The 17,601-nt window shown below is 34.5% G+C and overlaps 2 protein-coding genes across 2 annotated transcripts; both read left to right on the forward strand.

Moving 5' to 3' along the window:
• The first annotated feature begins 5,975 nt into the window (after positions 1 to 5,975).
• On the forward strand, positions 5,976 to 9,916 carry LOC116000940 (ASC1-like protein). The gene is made up of 7 exons (XM_031240814.1): positions 5,976 to 6,240; positions 7,094 to 7,323; positions 7,590 to 7,745; positions 8,453 to 8,638; positions 8,776 to 8,960; positions 9,264 to 9,323; positions 9,597 to 9,916. The coding sequence occupies exons 1-6, from the start codon at positions 6,103 to 6,105 to the stop codon at positions 9,293 to 9,295; spliced, it is 927 nt and encodes a 308-aa protein (XP_031096674.1). The 5' UTR covers positions 5,976 to 6,102; the 3' UTR covers positions 9,296 to 9,323; positions 9,597 to 9,916.
• Positions 9,917 to 10,835: 919 nt separating this feature from the next.
• LOC116002849 (inorganic pyrophosphatase TTM2-like) lies at positions 10,836 to 16,830 on the forward strand. Its single transcript, XM_031243026.1, has 12 exons — positions 10,836 to 10,943; positions 11,822 to 12,183; positions 12,537 to 12,651; positions 13,071 to 13,266; positions 13,360 to 13,473; positions 13,585 to 13,758; positions 14,252 to 14,446; positions 14,567 to 14,689; positions 14,760 to 14,881; positions 15,440 to 15,548; positions 15,697 to 15,969; positions 16,379 to 16,830. The coding sequence occupies exons 2-12, from the start codon at positions 11,850 to 11,852 to the stop codon at positions 16,601 to 16,603; spliced, it is 1,980 nt and encodes a 659-aa protein (XP_031098886.1). The 5' UTR covers positions 10,836 to 10,943; positions 11,822 to 11,849; the 3' UTR covers positions 16,604 to 16,830.
• The last annotated feature ends 771 nt before the right edge of the window (positions 16,831 to 17,601 follow it).

The raw sequence follows: 17,601 nt of genomic DNA on the forward strand, positions 1-17,601 counted from the left end.
TAAAAGGGATAACATTTCCGCGCGCATAAAACTTTGTCTTCACTCTTGAGGACGAACCTAAACATCCTAAGTTCAATACACACGAGAAGTCGAAAAGATTTGCAAAATCTTATACAAGTCTATTCACCCCCCCCCCCCTCTAGACTTGTACCCGATCCCCTTGGGCAACATAGACCATGGTCCAAACAATAATAATTGGCGTTGATGAATATTGAGTGAATTATCTGTATGACGGAGTCATGGGGCCATGAGCCCATTGTACTTGCAATTCTTGATTCTAAGAGCATCCGTAATAGTGGAGTTATTTCGCAGTTTTTTATGAGTTTTTTGTAAGTGTGATTAGGAAAGAGAAAATGTGATAAAGGAAAAAAATTAAAACAAATCATTTTAAAAAATAAAAAAAATAAAAAATTGAAGTTTCAGGCCTGATGCACCCAACGGGCGCCGTGCAGTGGGCGCCTAATTATTGTACTAGAAAGGGAAGTTTTTAGTGCAATCCTTCCAGGGAGTTTCTGGAAGAAGAGTGGAAGTAGGCGGGTTGGCCGAACCACTTAAAAATCTCTCTCGCATTTACTTTCTGCTTTATCTCTCGACTAACCTCTCGATTGCACTGCATTTAACCACACCTCTCGAACTAACACAAACTCGTGCTAACTAAAAGGGGATAACTTTTCCGCTGCGCATAAAACTTTGTCTTCATCTCTTGTTGTACTGAACCTAAACATCCTAAGCTCAATACACTCGAGAAGTCGAAAAGATTTGCAAAATCTTATACAAGTCTATTCACCCCCCCCCCCTCTAGACTTGTACCCGATCCCCTTGGGACCAACATAGACCATGGTCCAAACAATAATAATTGGCGTTGATGAATATTGAGTGAATTATCTGTATGACGGAGTCATGGGGCCATGAGCCCATTGTACTTGCAATTCTTGATTCTAAGAGCATCCGTAATAGTGGAGTTATTTCGCAGTTTTTTATGAGTTTTTGTAAGTGTGATTAGGAAAGAGAAAATGTGATAAAGGAAAAAAATTAAAACAAATCAAATTTTAAAAATAAAAAAAATAAAAAATTGAAGTTGTCAGGCCTGATGCACCCAACGGGCGCGTGCAGTGGGCGCCTAATGTGCGCGAAACACGCACGTGCAGTGGGCGCCTGATGTGCGCGAAACACGCACGTGCAATGGGCGCATGATGTGCGCGAAACGCGCACAACAGAGGATGGTGGGGCAATGTGGATGGCAAAAAACACTGTGCTATGAACTTTGTTTTGCAGAAGTACTCTTCCCCCTCTCTCTTCTGCCATGGTGGCAATAAATCTGACATAAATCACTAATTATGCACTGGCGGTAATGCTAAGGAGAATGAATACAAGGCTTATTAAGTGGGTTATGATCCATACAAGGACACAAGGTACATATTCACATTTTTTATTTTGGATAATTGTTTGTTTTAGTGTGATGGGGAAGTGTTACAACTTTTAAACATGAAAAAGTATTGCAATGATGTAGATAAAATATAATAGTGAAGTAAATGTAAATTTAGTAATGTGAAAGTATGACATACTTTTGAAAATGATAGAGTATATTAAGGGTATGTTTGGAAAGCAAGAAAATAGTTTCTGGAAAATGATTTCTGGAAAATGAGTCATTTTCCAGAAAATATTTTCCTTTCTTGTGTTTGGCTGCAGAACAGAAAACTGTGTTGGTGTGTTTGGCTCATTTTCCAGAAAATGGGTAGGAAAATTTAAAAAATTATATAATTGAATATTTTAATTAATTTGTTTAAATGTAACAATATTTATAACAAATATACAATCCATAAAATAAAATAATCACAAAAAAATCACAACAAAATAATATCTATCTCATAAAAAAAATTAAAAAAAAATAAAAAATAAAAGTGGCCGACTGGTTTCAGATGTCAAATAAAAAAAATAAAACTCATAATATCTATCTCATAATAAAAAAAAATAAATTATTACTTTAAAAAAAAAGTTGAAGATGTCAAGAAAATGGAATGAAGATGAAGAAGTTAAAGCATTTAGGAGGCCTAAAGAGATGGAAGAAGCAAAGGAGGAGGAAGAAGCAAACTTTGGAAAATGACTTCCCCCCAAAAAAGGGGAAGTCATTTTCCATAAAATTGGGCTTATTTTCCATTGACCAAGAAGTTCATTTCCATTGACTCTATTTTCTCCCTTCTTCCCAAACACCAAAAACCCGAAAAATGATTTCCAGAAATCATTTTCCGAGTTTCCAAACACACCCTAATTGTTAGAATAGAGATAGTTTTAGTATTATGCAATTAGCCCGAATGATGTGTTAATTAGGACTCCCACTAGCTTCTGAAGGGTCATATAGTATCCTTTTGAGCCATATGGACGCACCTAGGAGAGTGTCGGTTCGGTTCGAGTGATAGCCGAAAATTTTGGGTAATAATTTTTACACCTAATATTGTTTGATTCAAGTGAAATTATTTTGATTTTATTTCAAATTAGTTTGGATATACTCATGCCAAAATTTTATTTTTATCAATTTTAATTTTTTTAATAATTTTATTATTTTCATATTTATATGTTTTCATATATTTTCAACTCCACTAAAAGCCATTCTCTTGAAGAAAACAAAATATGCACTCTACAAATCACACAAATACAATCACACTCCACGATGATGATCATAAACATAATAAGATATATAGAAAGGCAAAGAATATAGGAGGCCAAAACATGCACGCCATACATACCAAAGAAAAATAATGGATGAACTCAACAAAAGATGATATATACTGCAAACTATATGTAGGCTTATGCTCCTATTTGATCATAGGAGAAAAGATGGAAGGTGATACTGTTAGGAAATAAGATTAAGAAAATAATATTTCCAAAAAAACAAGCACAAAATACGAAAGGATTTCTTGAAGGTGGTAAGCTTCATGTATTCCAGCAGGAGAATCACCTGGAATTATCATTACAAATTTGAGGTCCAGCGGGGTACGTTTATGTATCCCAGCCGGGTACATTCATGCATAATAAGAGCTCCTCCTCTGAACTGATCAGAGGTAACTTGAAACACTTCGAGAGGATTACCCGTCACCTTCATATTTTTAGCTCGAAACTTAGAGGTATACTTCATCAATCCAATCATCCAAACAAGCACCTCCTCACCCTCATACCCTCAAGCACGCTGTCAAACTCATATAAAATAATTAGTAATACTAAATATGAAATCGACGTCAGGAGAGGAAACAAAAATATAAGAATTTGACAAAAAAAATAAAAAATTATATAGACATACATGACTTTCCTGATAATGACTTTCCTGATAATGATTAAGAGCCAATTTACATATATCAACAATAATTTTGTACTCTTCAGGTTTCTTTGTTCTGATGATGTCAATCGATTTTATACATAGGTTCCAAATCGAGGGTGGCTGAAAAATTATAATTGCGATTATTGAGGGACGGATTTGAAGCAAATTAGAAGAAGAATGAAATCACAGAGAACTGAAGGATTAAAAAAAAAAACTATTAATAACTGAATCATAATTGCGAAGTTCAATCGGAGAACAGATACATACTTTTGATACCGATAGCCACCTATCCTCAGGTAAACTCGCCGCACGATCCTCTGCAAGCTTCACAATGATGTCGTTCATAGAGGAATCGGGTAGAGAAGAGTTGGGTGGAGAAGAGTCGGGCGCAGATGAATCGAGTGGAGAGGAGTCGGCCATGGCTATACCTAGAGGGGTGGAGGCGGCAGATGAAAATACGGAGTAAATATTTTGCTTGGGCAGCCCTTAAGTAGGCAAATTAGGTTTTAAAAAAAATACATATTATCTGAAGCAAAAATACGGAGTAAATATTTTGCTTCACTGAAGTCTGAAGGGCAGCCCATAATCTGCTGCATTACTTTCTCCGATCCTACCTAACAAACTACTCCTACATATACTCTTGTTGATGTTAACAAAGTTCTCTTTTCCTTGTTTTTATGGCTTGATTTCCTATGATATTGACCTGACCAAGGTGGAATTTTGGGTCCAGATTCATAAAATACCATGCACAGAAATATTCCACACTTGCCAGTTTGAAGCACAGAGCAATTCAATGAGATGGTTAAACCCAACGGGCCGGGGACAAATTATTGGCATCTAAGCCAACTCCCAACCAACAAGTTTCAAGAGGAGAAGGACGGTTAGTTTGCTGGAAACGAGGTACGAGGTACGAGGTTGGAGTGAACAAAACGAATGTGGTGCCACGCTTTACCCACCGGATCTTGCTCAGTACTCTGTCTGAGGGAGGGGTACAGGAATTAATTGCTTTCCCAGGTGGCTGTAATTTGAGTAAATATCATTTTTTTTTTTGAATACGACTAACTCTATTAGTATTGAGTGCACTGAGGCTCGAACTCACCACCTCCCGTATAAAGGGAAGGGTTTGATGCCACCGGACTACAAGGTCCTTGGCGAGTAAATATCAAATTTAGTCCCATTAGCATTAGCAAAATGATAATTTTGGTCTATGTTTAATTCCTACCAATTTTTATGAACAATTACTGTTTTAGTATCAATTTTTATCAACGATTATTGTTTTAGTGCCAAAATTTCACACTGGTCACCCCTCTATTCAAAACATGCCGAATTTTACAAAATTTAAAAGTATTTTCATCTACTATATTGTTGCAAGTTGTTTTTTCAAATAATATGTACTGCACTAATTTCTGTAGTTTCTACAATATATAGTATATTTTTGAATAATGTAGTTTGGAGCCCTACTATATCAATTATGGCTTGTTATTTGCAACTTAAAACTCGTTTGGATGAGTATTAACTTTTACTCTTGACTGAATTCAAGACAAGGTTTTAAGGTCTAGTTAGGGCTAACTCCAACCAAGATAACAATTAGCAAGATATTCACACTTGTAGTTACAGGGTCACGAGTTTGAATCCTTGCTTCATTGGTTTGTGCCGATTAACTATAGATAATTTAGGCTGATTTACTTCCTTATACCTTTTTGCTGTTTAGAATCACAAGGCGGGATTTAACTAGACCTGAAAAGGTTATGGGTTTTCCTCGTCATCCAAAATAACAAGGTCTAGCCAATTATTGTTCATTTGTTCTTCTTTAATTGTAACTCTACCTTCACACCTCATCATTTAATTATATAACTGCATGCATGTGATGATTGTTCAAGCTTTTTCTCCTTGTAAGTATGGCATGGGTTAGGTTACTTCGGCACGATAGCGTCTCGTACTATCCATTCTTACCTTTAAAAGGCAGCTCACCTTACGTTCTTAAATCGAAAATTATCGTTTGGCTAATCATTTATAACTTTTTTTAAAAAAAAAAATATATAAAACAAATTAACCTCCGGCATTTACATTTATAAAATGTTACATGTAATAGAATTGTATTCTAGGATGTTATATTAACTTAAATATGCTAAAATGCAAAACAAATGTTGTATATTTGGGTGGTACAAAAATGAGAAATGGTGAACTAGAAGTATATAACATTAGAACATAAGAAAACATTATTATGGTGTGTCCACTTAAATAGAAATTGCATTGATTATTCATACAGAATAACATAATATTTGTTCGTATAACGCATACATTAATTTTATTAAAATTACTCGAACTCGATTTGACGAACATTATAATTTTATTCATTTACTATTAAGTCGAGTTTAAAATCAATTAATTCCAGTAACAAATCAAGTAGAATTCAACTATCTTAATACTCAATTTGAATAGTTTTTAAACTTAATCAAACTTTTTAAATACATTTTATATAAATATAATATTACAATAGAATAATCTTAAACTTCATGCTACCGCGGGCCGAATCTCGATTTGTGTGCCAAAAGTCAAAGGGCAAAATTGCCACTACACCCGAACCAAAGAATTATTGTGGACCCTCTCTTACTGGATCCAACCTACTCTGAATCCTGGAAGGACTCTTTTCAGTTTCAGGTCGTTTGAAGCTTCGACCTTCGAGGCAAACGATATCTTTAAAATCCCCATGATTGACCAAAACCTCTGATACACAGTTCAGAACGCAAAAAAAAACTTTTTTTTTTTTTTTTTTTTGTTTTGGGCAAATGGGTATTCTGGAAACCGTGGGTTCCATTGATTGGGAGCAAGAATCGTATCCAAGCTACAGAGATTTGGCAGTGCTTCCGCTGTTCGTGCTGTTCTTCCCCGCTGTCAGATTCTTGCTTGATAGATTCGTATTTGAGGTAGAGTTTTTTTTAGTGTTTGAGTTTTCTGTTTCACTTGTTTTGATTTACTTGATTAGGCTAGTGGTTATAGATTTTGTTTTGCCTAAAATCTGTTAAGTTTAGCAAGCTAGATGTTATGTTTTCTTGATTTTCATTTGTTTTGAAGTAATGACTCTGCTTATTAGCTTTTTGTTTTGTGTCTTTGAAGTAAATTTGATTTGTGTAAAATCATATTTGGTACAGTATGCTTTATGCACATTGGCCCCATGGCAGATTATTAAGCAAGCTGTTTTGGGATTAGAAGTTGAAAATGAGTTTAACAGCTGACTTCAAGTTTAGATTTGATCATTTGATCATTTATATTCATTCAGTATCCTTGATAGAGTCAGTGGAGATTGGAGATTAGAGGTTACTGGAATCACTAAAACCGTATTGTATTCGGGTTGTTTATTTGTATTTAATCTCTGTGTGTGCTTGATGAACCACTCTATAATAGCAACTGCAGTATCAATCTAAGCTATGAAGTGAATTTCGTTTTCCATCTAGGTGTAGACTTTGTATGTGAATCACAAGCAAAACTGATTAGGATGGCAATGGGAACATAATTTATACCACATGCATCTGTCGTGATTCTATTTCCTTGTGGCAAATAAGTTGAAGTTGATTTTTTGGATGAAAAGCCAAGGTGCTTATGAGAGAGAGGGAGGGGGGTGACTAGTGAGGTTGAATTTCAATGTCTAGGAATGCCATCCAATAACTCAACAAATAGATGAAACTTCCACCACAGCTTCCTTCTGAACTTCCTCTAGAATCTTTGCCCTACCCTTGTTTAATGGTCATGCTAAGTTTTAATTGGATTTACATGTTGCAGAATCTCGCCAGGTGGTTAATATTTGCAAAGGGGCAGAGGGTGGTGGAAAATGAGACCGACGAACGAAGAAAAAAGATACGGAAGTTCAAGGAATCAGCATGGAAATGTGTTTATTTTGTTTCAGCTGAAATTTTCGCACTTTCTGTTACCTACAACGAGCCTTGGTTCACCAAAACAAAATATTTCTGGGTAGGCCCTGGGGATCAGGTCTGGCCTGACCAGAAATACAAGTAAGAGATTTCTGTAATTCCTAATTTATTGTTCTTCTTTGGTATACATGTGCTTTCTTTCTTTCCTTTGAAGTTCTTCTTTTAGGTTTCTTTGGCTATCTTTTTTGTTGATGAACTGATAAGTGAGCATGTTATGCTTTTTCAAAGCATGAGCTACTAATGATCATTTGATTCACAAAGCTAGACTTCGTTCCCAAGTCCTCAAGTTATCTGTGTCATTTTCATTTCATAGTCTAATGAGATGAGCAATTGCTTTTGCGATGTAGGGCAAAATTGAAGGCTCTTTATATGTATGCTGGTGGGTTCTACACATATTCCATATTTGCTCTTATATTTTGGGAAACGAGGCGCTCTGACTTCGGGGTTTCAATGAGCCACCATCTTGCTACTGCTATTCTCATTGTCTTGTCCTATCTATTCAGGTGTGTTTTAGTAGAGCTGAGATTTTGCTTTGTTGTAAAGACAGTTTTCAATACATTGGTTGAAAATTTATGCTAATTTGTAATATTTTTAAACTAGTAAAAAATCTAAAAGGGCTAATAAAGGAGAAATCCCTGTGAAAGGATACTCAAACACTTACATTGTGAACCATGCACATTTGAGGGCAAACAAAACCAGAAAAGCGTCCAATGTTTTTAATTTTGCAGATGGGGTAGTTATATTGACTCTGAGTTGGTTAGTTCATAGCTTAGATGGATCAATCATCTCTCTCTCTCTCTCTCTCTCTCTCTCTCTCTCTCTCTTTCAGATTACAAATATCTGAATCCCACAGTTCTCTAATGAAATTTAGTAGATTCCGTTTTAAATGGCCAATATCTGTACAAGTTTCTCAAATGAGTAATTATCAAGGTTTTGCTCTGCTAAATGAGGCATATGCTGCTTAAGAGTACTATTTGACTAATGCATGAGCTTAGAATTTTGCATGGGTTTGCTTTTTGCCTTTGTACACAATAATTATAGGAAATGGATCATTTGGGCAAGTTAGCAACTTACAAGAGAAGGAAAATGGTAGATGGGTTTTGATTGAATAAACTAATAGCTTTCATCATGTTTTATTTGAGTAAAGCAATTCCCTTGCAATAACGTTTTACTTGCAATCTAATTCTATTATTGTTTCTGCTGTGGGCAGGTTTGCACGTGTCGGTTCAATTGTTTTAGCCCTCCATGATGCTAGTGACGTACTTTTGGAAATTGGGAAAATGTCTAAATACAGTGGTGCTGAAACTCTTGCCAGCATTTCATTCATTCTTTTTGTTTTATCTTGGGTCCTTCTTCGCCTTATATACTTTCCTTTTTGGGTTTTATGGAGTACAAGGTGAGTCATGGTTGTTCCCTTTTACCTTCTTTGCCCTAGTTGGTTGAAAGTTGGTTCAGATGTGGTTCGTTAATTTTTTTTTTTTCAACTTTAGGGTTGTCAAAAAACTATTACTCATCTAACTTAGTTAAATGCAGCTACGAAGTTGTATGGACTTTGGATAAGGAGAAACACAAAGTGGAAGGACCAATATATTACTACATCTTCAATTCTCTTCTATTTTGCTTGCTCGTTCTGCATATATATTGGTGGGTGCTGATGTATAGGATGCTTGTTAAACAAATCCAATCAAGGGGCCAAGTCAGTGATGATGTTCGATCTGGTAAGGCAAAAAAACGGTTTTTTTTTTTAATGTTTTAAACTTCCCACTCTTGTAATTGTCTCCTAGGAAAAATGAGCAATGAATGTTGTCAAGAAGAGTACAAAATTAATAAAACCGTAAAACCTCACTCTCAGACTTATTGTATAATGGAAATATTTGGCATCCTTTTTAGTTTCATGAAATGATTCGAATGAGTGAATTTCCCGTAAATGTTTGATTGTAGTGTTCTTTTTTAGTAGATGCTATCAATGATAAAAGATCAGTTTTCTATTGCGTGGTCGAGTAATTTTGTTCCTTGTGCAGATTCCGAGGATGAAAATGAACACGAAGATTAAAAGTTATTTTCCCCTAACTGATGTGAAGGTATTGAATATATTCTCATGGTTTTGTTGGATCACTCTTGAATAAACTAAAAAAGTGTTGGCACAATCTATGGTCCATATTCTTTGCGGAACATGCAAAAACAGCTGATTACTTCATCTATATCAAATAATCTGATTAAATACGGTCCTATCGAACAGGCATATAAGATTAAGATCAATTCCATGAATTCTCACTGTCTGTCTGTTATATGCATCTCGGGTCCTAGGTAAATCTTGCAGGTTTGAACTCAAAACCTTCTCTTCTCTTTTGCAGTGAGAAACACAAGCGTAGTTTACACGAGCACGATGGTTAAGTCGAGAAATACGAATACGGGTGCTGCTTGTAAAGCCAGTTGTTTTGTTAGTCAAGGATGCAGATTATTGAAGACATTGCAAGTGAACAGAAACTGTTGGTTTAACATTAGAAATATCATTTTAAGTTGACCAAAATTGGGTCTTTTTGCAAGTTCTATTATTTTGCAAGGATTGTATGTATCACAGACATGACTGGAGCTTGGTGCCAGCAGGGAGAATTGTTGTTTCTGTTATTGGGAATGAAATGGAACAAATGGACTAAGGTTCATGAACTGAAAATTAGAGAGTTTTTATTTTCAATTGATGGTAGTTTTGGAATAGAATGTTTTATACATAATAGGTGACTTTCAATGAACAATGATCATATTGAGTACTCAATTTGTTCATTTGAACTTTGAACGTTGTGTTCAAATTAAAATGAGTTAAATATAAATTATAAAAGTATCAAAAGTGAACTAAATTTGATTCCATTAAAAAAAATTTAAAAACCTGTTTTATTTTTTATTTTTCTAATAATAGTATAAAAAATATAGTCGAGTACTCGAGTGTCACGTTGATATATCACTTTAATTGGACCTTAAAGATGTCCCACACGCAATCAAAGAGCATGAGCCCTCAAAAGAACAAAGCTCTTGTCATAGTGTTAAAGGTGAAACTCACATGATCATACCGGCTAGTGAATTTAGCAAATTTTTTAACTATTAACATTAATTGTCTAAATCAATCATTGAACTACTCAAGCACATAAGTGAAGAGATAAAAATACAAAATATATTTCAATATCATGTCTTTTTATTTTATATAATGCATTAAAAAGATACAATATGAACAAATTTTGATATAGAAACATTATTGAAAATACTTATTTTTCTTTCTAATATTTACTTCAAAATTTTATTTTTTAATATTTATAAGTTTCTCGCAAATTACTCCACTTTGTTAAACTAAAAACAAATTTTAGAAGGTGGAATATTTCCCAATATAGCATTCCACTTTCCAAAACATGCTTGCCCTGTAAGGTAAGCTGGCTCTCCTTTATTTCTGGAGAAATTATTATTAATATTATTAATATTAATTAATTATTAATTTACTATTATTATAAAATTGTGAATTCCACACCTCAAAGTACAAATAAATAATAATTACCAATAAATTTCACGGTCCACGAGAGAAAATAATAATTTCTTTTGAAAAAAATGTAAATAAACAAACCTATATAAACTACACTCCTAGTTCTGGAGCACCTCTTTCTGTGCTATAAAACCGCAAAAGCTTCGACGCTCTTCAATGCTCAATCCCACTACAGGTCAGTGTGTTCATCTTCTGCATTAGATTTTGTTCAGATATTTCGTTTTGATCTAAAAATCCTCTGAGTTCTGCGTTTTTTTTGATGATTTGTTTGTTTGTTTTTTGCTTTCTTCTCATTCAATAATTTGGTCAGTTTACATTTTAATTTTAATTTATTTTGCGGTGCTCTGTTGGCTACATTGTCTTTAGATCCCAACGGAGTTTCAAGAGCGGTTGTTTTTGCTCTTCTCGGTGGTTATTGATAGCTTGAGAATGATTTTCAGCTGATTATTTTGCATGTGTAGTTTCTTTCTTCTTCTTCTTTGTTTCTTTCTGATACATATGGGGGAATGGAGATTGAATGTGTAACCTGCCACTGGACTCCATCTTCGTTTTGTTTGTGAATGATCATGTTTTGTTCATGGGATTGAATTTCATGTTGGAATGCTGCTGTGGTGATTTTGAAACTTTGTATTTAGTATTGAAAATCTTGTTTTACTTTAGTATTGGTATTGAATGATGAAAAAGATTAGATTATTTTGTTATGATTAGCTTTGGTTTATATTCATGCAAATGCAGTTCTAATTGCAAATTGTTTGATAATGTAATTTCATAAGATTAGAATGTTTTGAACTTGTTTTTTTATAAGCTGCTGATAGATTTTATTTACCCTCAGATATGTGGTAATTCTTTAGCTACTAGGTGGTTTTTGAACTTCGTTCCATAGCATTTAGTTGGGATGATTGAGCATGTTTCCAATTAAGTTACTTCTATGCTTTTCCGCAGTTTAGCAGAGATATAGATACCTCTGCATTTCAATTGAATAAGCAAACAGCATTTATGTAGGCTTTATTATTCTGTCTCTCCACTTACATGTGCTTATTTGTTCTCTCTTAGAGGAGTTTTAGCATTATTTCAACTCTCAATGGCAAGGGATACTGACAATGAATCAACTCATCGTAAACCTGGTCTCTTAAAAGACCAAATTCGATTGGTAAAGAGAAAGGATTGTGATCGATATGAGATTGTCCATATACCGGATAATTTATCATTTGAGAAAGGGTTCTTCATTGTAATCCGTGCATGCCAGTTGTTGGCTCAAAAGAATGATGGACTTGTATTAGTGGGACTAGCTGGTCCTTCGGGTGCTGGAAAGACAGTATTCACTGAAAAAATACAGAATTTCATGCCAAGTGTTGCTGTTATTTCCATGGATAATTACAATGATGCAAGTCGAATTGTTGATGGAAACTATGATGGTAAGAACTGTTTTTAGCATATATCTTTTTATTACTTCAATTCCTTTGGAAATCTTGATTCTTCACTAGGACCTTATTTTCTTAGAAGGGAGTTCTTCTGTATGCAATTCCTTAGTTTCTTATTACATATTTCCCCAATGTAAGGGATGTTGGGAGTTTGGACAAGGAAGAGGGGGTGGTTGAGAGGGCAAGCATTGATCCTTTAACTGAAGAGTTTGATATTATTTCATCTATCATTTAGTTGCTTTGATCATTGTGACACTTAGCTAGGATTTGAAAACCGACTTACAAATTTCTTCAAACTATTACTTATGGAAGGTGATTATATTATATCTGATGTTATGGGCTTACAGATCCTCGCTTAACGGACTATGATATGCTGCTTAAAAACATCCATGACTTGAAGGCTGGAAAGCCAGCAGAGGTTCCAATATATGATTTCAAATCTAGCTCACGCATAGGATACAGGTTCAGTTCCTTCATTGTAATTTTATACAGAAGCTTTTCTTCTAATGCTATGATTGCTATCTTCCTTTCTTTTATAATCTACAGAAGCTATTACTGATTTAGGATTAAAGCATTGTAAATATTATTTAGCTTTCTTATGATATCCTTTTCTGCAAGAAAGGTGCTTTTTGTTATTTTAAATCCAATTTGATACTCTCTTTGGGTTCTCTAATGATAAGTATTTATTTAATTTATTAACCATTATATTTTTAACATTCTTGAGTTTTTATCTGTACATTATGATTTGGTTATATATTTTGGATGCTACCTAGTATCTATCCTACAAGAGACTTTATATTGAATAATGATTTTTGCTTCTTTCTTTGAAATGCCATATGAAACTATTTTGATCTGAATTTATGTCCTTTGTTGTGCTGCAGGACACTTGAAGTCCCTAGTTCCCAAATTGTGATTTTGGAGGGCATATATGCTTTGAATGAGAAATTGCGCCCTTTGATTGATCTTCGAGTATCTGTGAATGGTGGAGTTCATTTTGATTTAGTAAAACGAGTTATAAGAGATATACAACGTGCTGGGCAAGAACCTGAAGAGATTATCCACCAAATATCTGAAACGGTGTGCATCATGATCCTTAGCCGAACTGTTCAATGCAATGTTAAAATTCTTAAATTTGTTAGGTAACTCATTTTGCCATAAAACTGAATGCAGGTTTATCCAATGTACAAGGCTTTTATCGAGCCTGACCTACAAACAGCACACATCAAAATAATCAATAAATTCAATCCATTCACTGGATTTCAGAGTCCTACATATATTCTAAAGGTAACTGCATCCCGCTGAGTTATCATTTCCCTGAGCCTAGTGAATAACTCTGAAGATAACTGTTATCTAGAAGTTTGTTTGTTGACATGTAACTTATCTTATTTTCTTTAGTCTTCGAGGAATGTGACGGTGGAGCAAATCAAGTCTGTCTTGTCTGAGGAACATACAGAGAGTGTGGAAGAGACCTATGATATATATCTTCTGCCACCTGGTGAAGATCCAGAGTCATGCCAATCATATCTGAGGATGAGAAACAAAGAAGGAAAATATAATCTCATGTTTGAGGTTAGCTTAGTTGTTCATTGCAGCTGCTTTATCTGAATTATGTGTTTGCTTTACTTGAATTAACTTTAGAAGACCTATATATTGATGACAAAGAAACTCAATTTGATTAAGTTAATTATCAAAAAGACCCAGCATTAAAAATAAATAAATAAATAAAAATCATCAACATAGTACTCTGATTGTAGATACTCATTTAAACTTTTCTGGAAAGAAATCAAATGGAATGTGTAGGAAGAGAGCAGTGTAGTTTACATTTGATTATATTCTATCTTTTTGCAGCCAACATGAACATAATTACTGTCACTTATAGCTTTAATATTGGTGTCACCTGTAATATTTGCTTTGCAGCTTTCTTTCATGCCACTCCTTATGGACTTATTTTTAATTCTACCAATTTAATTTGCCCAAAAAAATTAGCCAAAAGTAGCTAGTACACAATGAAAAGACATCAATCTCAAGCATTGATAATTGCAATTTTGTTATGCTGTTATAGGAATGGGTCACAGATTCTCCATTTGTAATATCACCAAGGATCACATTTGAAGTTAGCGTCCGGCTTCTTGGTGGATTGATGGCTCTGGGTTATACCATAGCAGCAATCCTCAAAAGAAACAGCCACACATTTTGTGATGAGAAGGCCTGTGTCAAAATTGATTGGCTTGAACAGCTGAAGCGTCAATATGTTCAGGTACTTTATGAATCGAATGCCAAAATCAATACAGAAAATTGATTATTGCTATGTTGATACACCTTTCTTCATCTTTTCCAGTAAAATTTTTAGTTCTTTTCTTTTCTTTGAAATCTTAAGATCCAAGGAAGAGATCGCTTGGTTGTAAAACGTGTAGCTGATCAGATGGGATTGGAAGGTTCTTACATCCCACGCACATATATTGAACAAATACAGTTAGAAAAGCTTGTGAATGAAGTCAAGGTATCATAGCTACTATAGCTTTGTTTGATGGCCTCCCCTACCTTTTGTCCCTGAGTCTACAACTTTGTAGGCCTTGCCAGATGATTTGAAAACAAAGCTTAGCATAGATGAAGATTTTGTGTCCAGCCCTAAAGAAACACTATTCCGTGCCTCAGCAGAGAGTGTAGCGCTAAGAAAAAGAAACATCGGAAGGTACATATTCTTCAACTTTTTTATAATCCGCCCTTATAGCATATATATAATTAGTTTCATCCTAAGCTTGAGTAGCTCATTATGATTTTATCATATTTTCACTTTCTTCCTTTTCCCCAAGGAAAGAAAAAGAATTGGGGAACCCAATTTCCCAGCAGGCCTTAGCTTGTGGGGAATATTGTTTATATCCATGTTCTCCTGTGATGGGTGACATCAAGATATATTATGTTGCTGATGGAACATTTTATTCATTGGCAGAGCATCCATAAGGGATAAGACTTACACATTTATTTGTCTAGATAGAAACCATAGCTATAAGCTAATGTTTTTATAATACCAGCAATATTACATAAGTACAAATATAGTAGGCAGGATCTTAGTTAGCCTTGATTTTTTTGGTGCATTATAGTAGAATTTCCAGAAAGTTGCCTTTTTCTTCTTCTCTTCCTCTCTCTCCCGGGGGATAAAAATTGTATTTTCCACCCTTGCATAAGTGTTGTTTATTCAACAGATGCTTTATTTGAATATTTGACATTAAAGTGAATTGACTTTGAACAGTGGGATATCGCATTCATATTCAACAAATAGGGATGTGAATCTGCCTAAAATCAGCTTATTTTCTTCCAACAACCGAAAGTTTGATGACAGGATTTCAGTGTCAAATCAGGTGATTTTATGCACACACTAAAAGAGTCAAATTTATTATTATTTTTTTTATCATCCATAAGTAAAATATTGGGCTTGCTCTGACAGTTTTGATGATGTTTGAGAGTAAAATAGCTGATTTCATTTACAACTCTTTCTTATTCTGGAAGGGAGCTATTGAACAACTATCAGAACAAATTTCTACACTGAACGATCGGATGGACGACTTCACATCTCGAATGGAAGAGCTCAGTTCCAAGTTAAGCAGCAAAAAAACTTCACCTACTGCTCGGAACACCACCCTGCAACCTGAAGCCTGCAATGGATCTGTACCAACTTCGCACTTCATATCCAGTTTGGAGAATGGTTCTTTAACTGGATCTATTATGCCTAGCCCATCATCTTCTTCCCATTTGGCAAAGGATTCTGCTTTGTTGGAAGAGGTATGCAGCAGATTTATAGTTTGCTTTTAAGCACCCACCCCCACGACCCAAAAAATAAATGTCAAAGAGTTTTCAGGTAGATTATAAACCGAAAAACATCCTCTGTCTATCATTATCTAACAGATTTAGTGGCACATCATGCTCTAGTAAGTTTTTTGCCATATACATTTAGGCATCTGTTATATCAAATTGGTACAAAAGAGTTGTTTAAGGACTTAAACACAACTTCATGCCATATCGAATCCATTTCCTGAGTTCAGTTTGTGCTTTTTGCTGTCTAACGGAAGAAATAAATTCATCAACATAATACTTTGGCAAAGATAATTTAGCACAGGGTTGTCTTCTTTCACGCATTCCCGAATCCTTTGTTCGGATTTAGTTGTTTGATACAACTTGTTTCTTGATGCAGCTATCAAATATTGGACGGGGTCAACGCCAAATGATGCACCTGCTGGACAACCTTTGCAATCTTCTTCGTGAGACATCTGAAGAGAGACCATGTCGAACGAAGACAAACCAGCAGCAAAGGGATATGGTTGATTTTGTTCCCACCAAAGTATCTCTAATATGTACAACATTAGGACTTGGTGGATTGGGAATTTTAATGTTGAGAAGCTTTCTATCCAGGAAGTGAGTGTCTACTCCTACATTTTTTCGGGATAGAAGAAGTATTCATGGATTAGAGTGAGTGATATACCATGGAATGGAAGAGGCAAATCCATGCTGTTTTTGCTTTATGATAGAGATGAAGTGTGGATTTGCAAATTTTGTAGCTTTGTGGTATTCCTTCTGATGATAAACTAACAGATTAATTACTTCTTGGAGTTCAATTCAATCTTCATTTTCTGCTACTTCTTGAGAGTTGAGATTGCCCTCTCTCCCCCTCTACAATGATTTATATCAATAGGGATCACAGTGAACTTTCTTGAATGGATATTTACCCAATCAAAACTCAATTTGTTTTTTATTCAACCAGCGCTTAAACTTTGAGATTCTTATATTTATTAGTACCCAATCATTTTTATCAAAAATTAATAGCGATGTGCATTAAGCTAAGGTTTATATTTATGATAATTTAGAACAAAAATTATGACTATAATAAGTGATAAATGTTATTTAACATGTACTTATAATATAATGTTTATTTCTATTGAGCTTTATTTTTATCAATTTATAAAACAAACATTATGAGTCTACTAGAGAATGAATGTAAATTAATATGATATATTTGCACCTTACAAGTTTGATTCTCAGGGAGCGGAGTAGCGGACTACTAGCCCACTCTTAAAGTTTTGTACGCGTTGTGATGCTCTTGGTTTTCGTAACTAAAACACAAAGGGTGGGTGTGATTAATTGCGTTCACAAAGGGTGGGTGTGATTAATTGCGTTTGGGATTAAAGGTAGGCTATTGAGACGTGGTTGACTTATTCTACGAGAACCAGCCTAATAACACATTAACACCGCCCGATATTAATATTACTTGGATAGCAAAACATTCAAAATAATTTAACTAAACATTAATACAAAATGAAATTATTACAATTATTTTATAAAAAAAATGCTAAAATTAAAATTAAAATTAAAAATTTTATTATTAAAATTGACGGGTTGGCTCGTCGGCCTAAACCTTTT

Source organism: Ipomoea triloba, chromosome 13 (assembly GCF_003576645.1).
Source record: "Ipomoea triloba cultivar NCNSP0323 chromosome 13, ASM357664v1".
NCBI classification, from domain to species: Eukaryota; Viridiplantae; Streptophyta; class Magnoliopsida; order Solanales; family Convolvulaceae; genus Ipomoea; species Ipomoea triloba.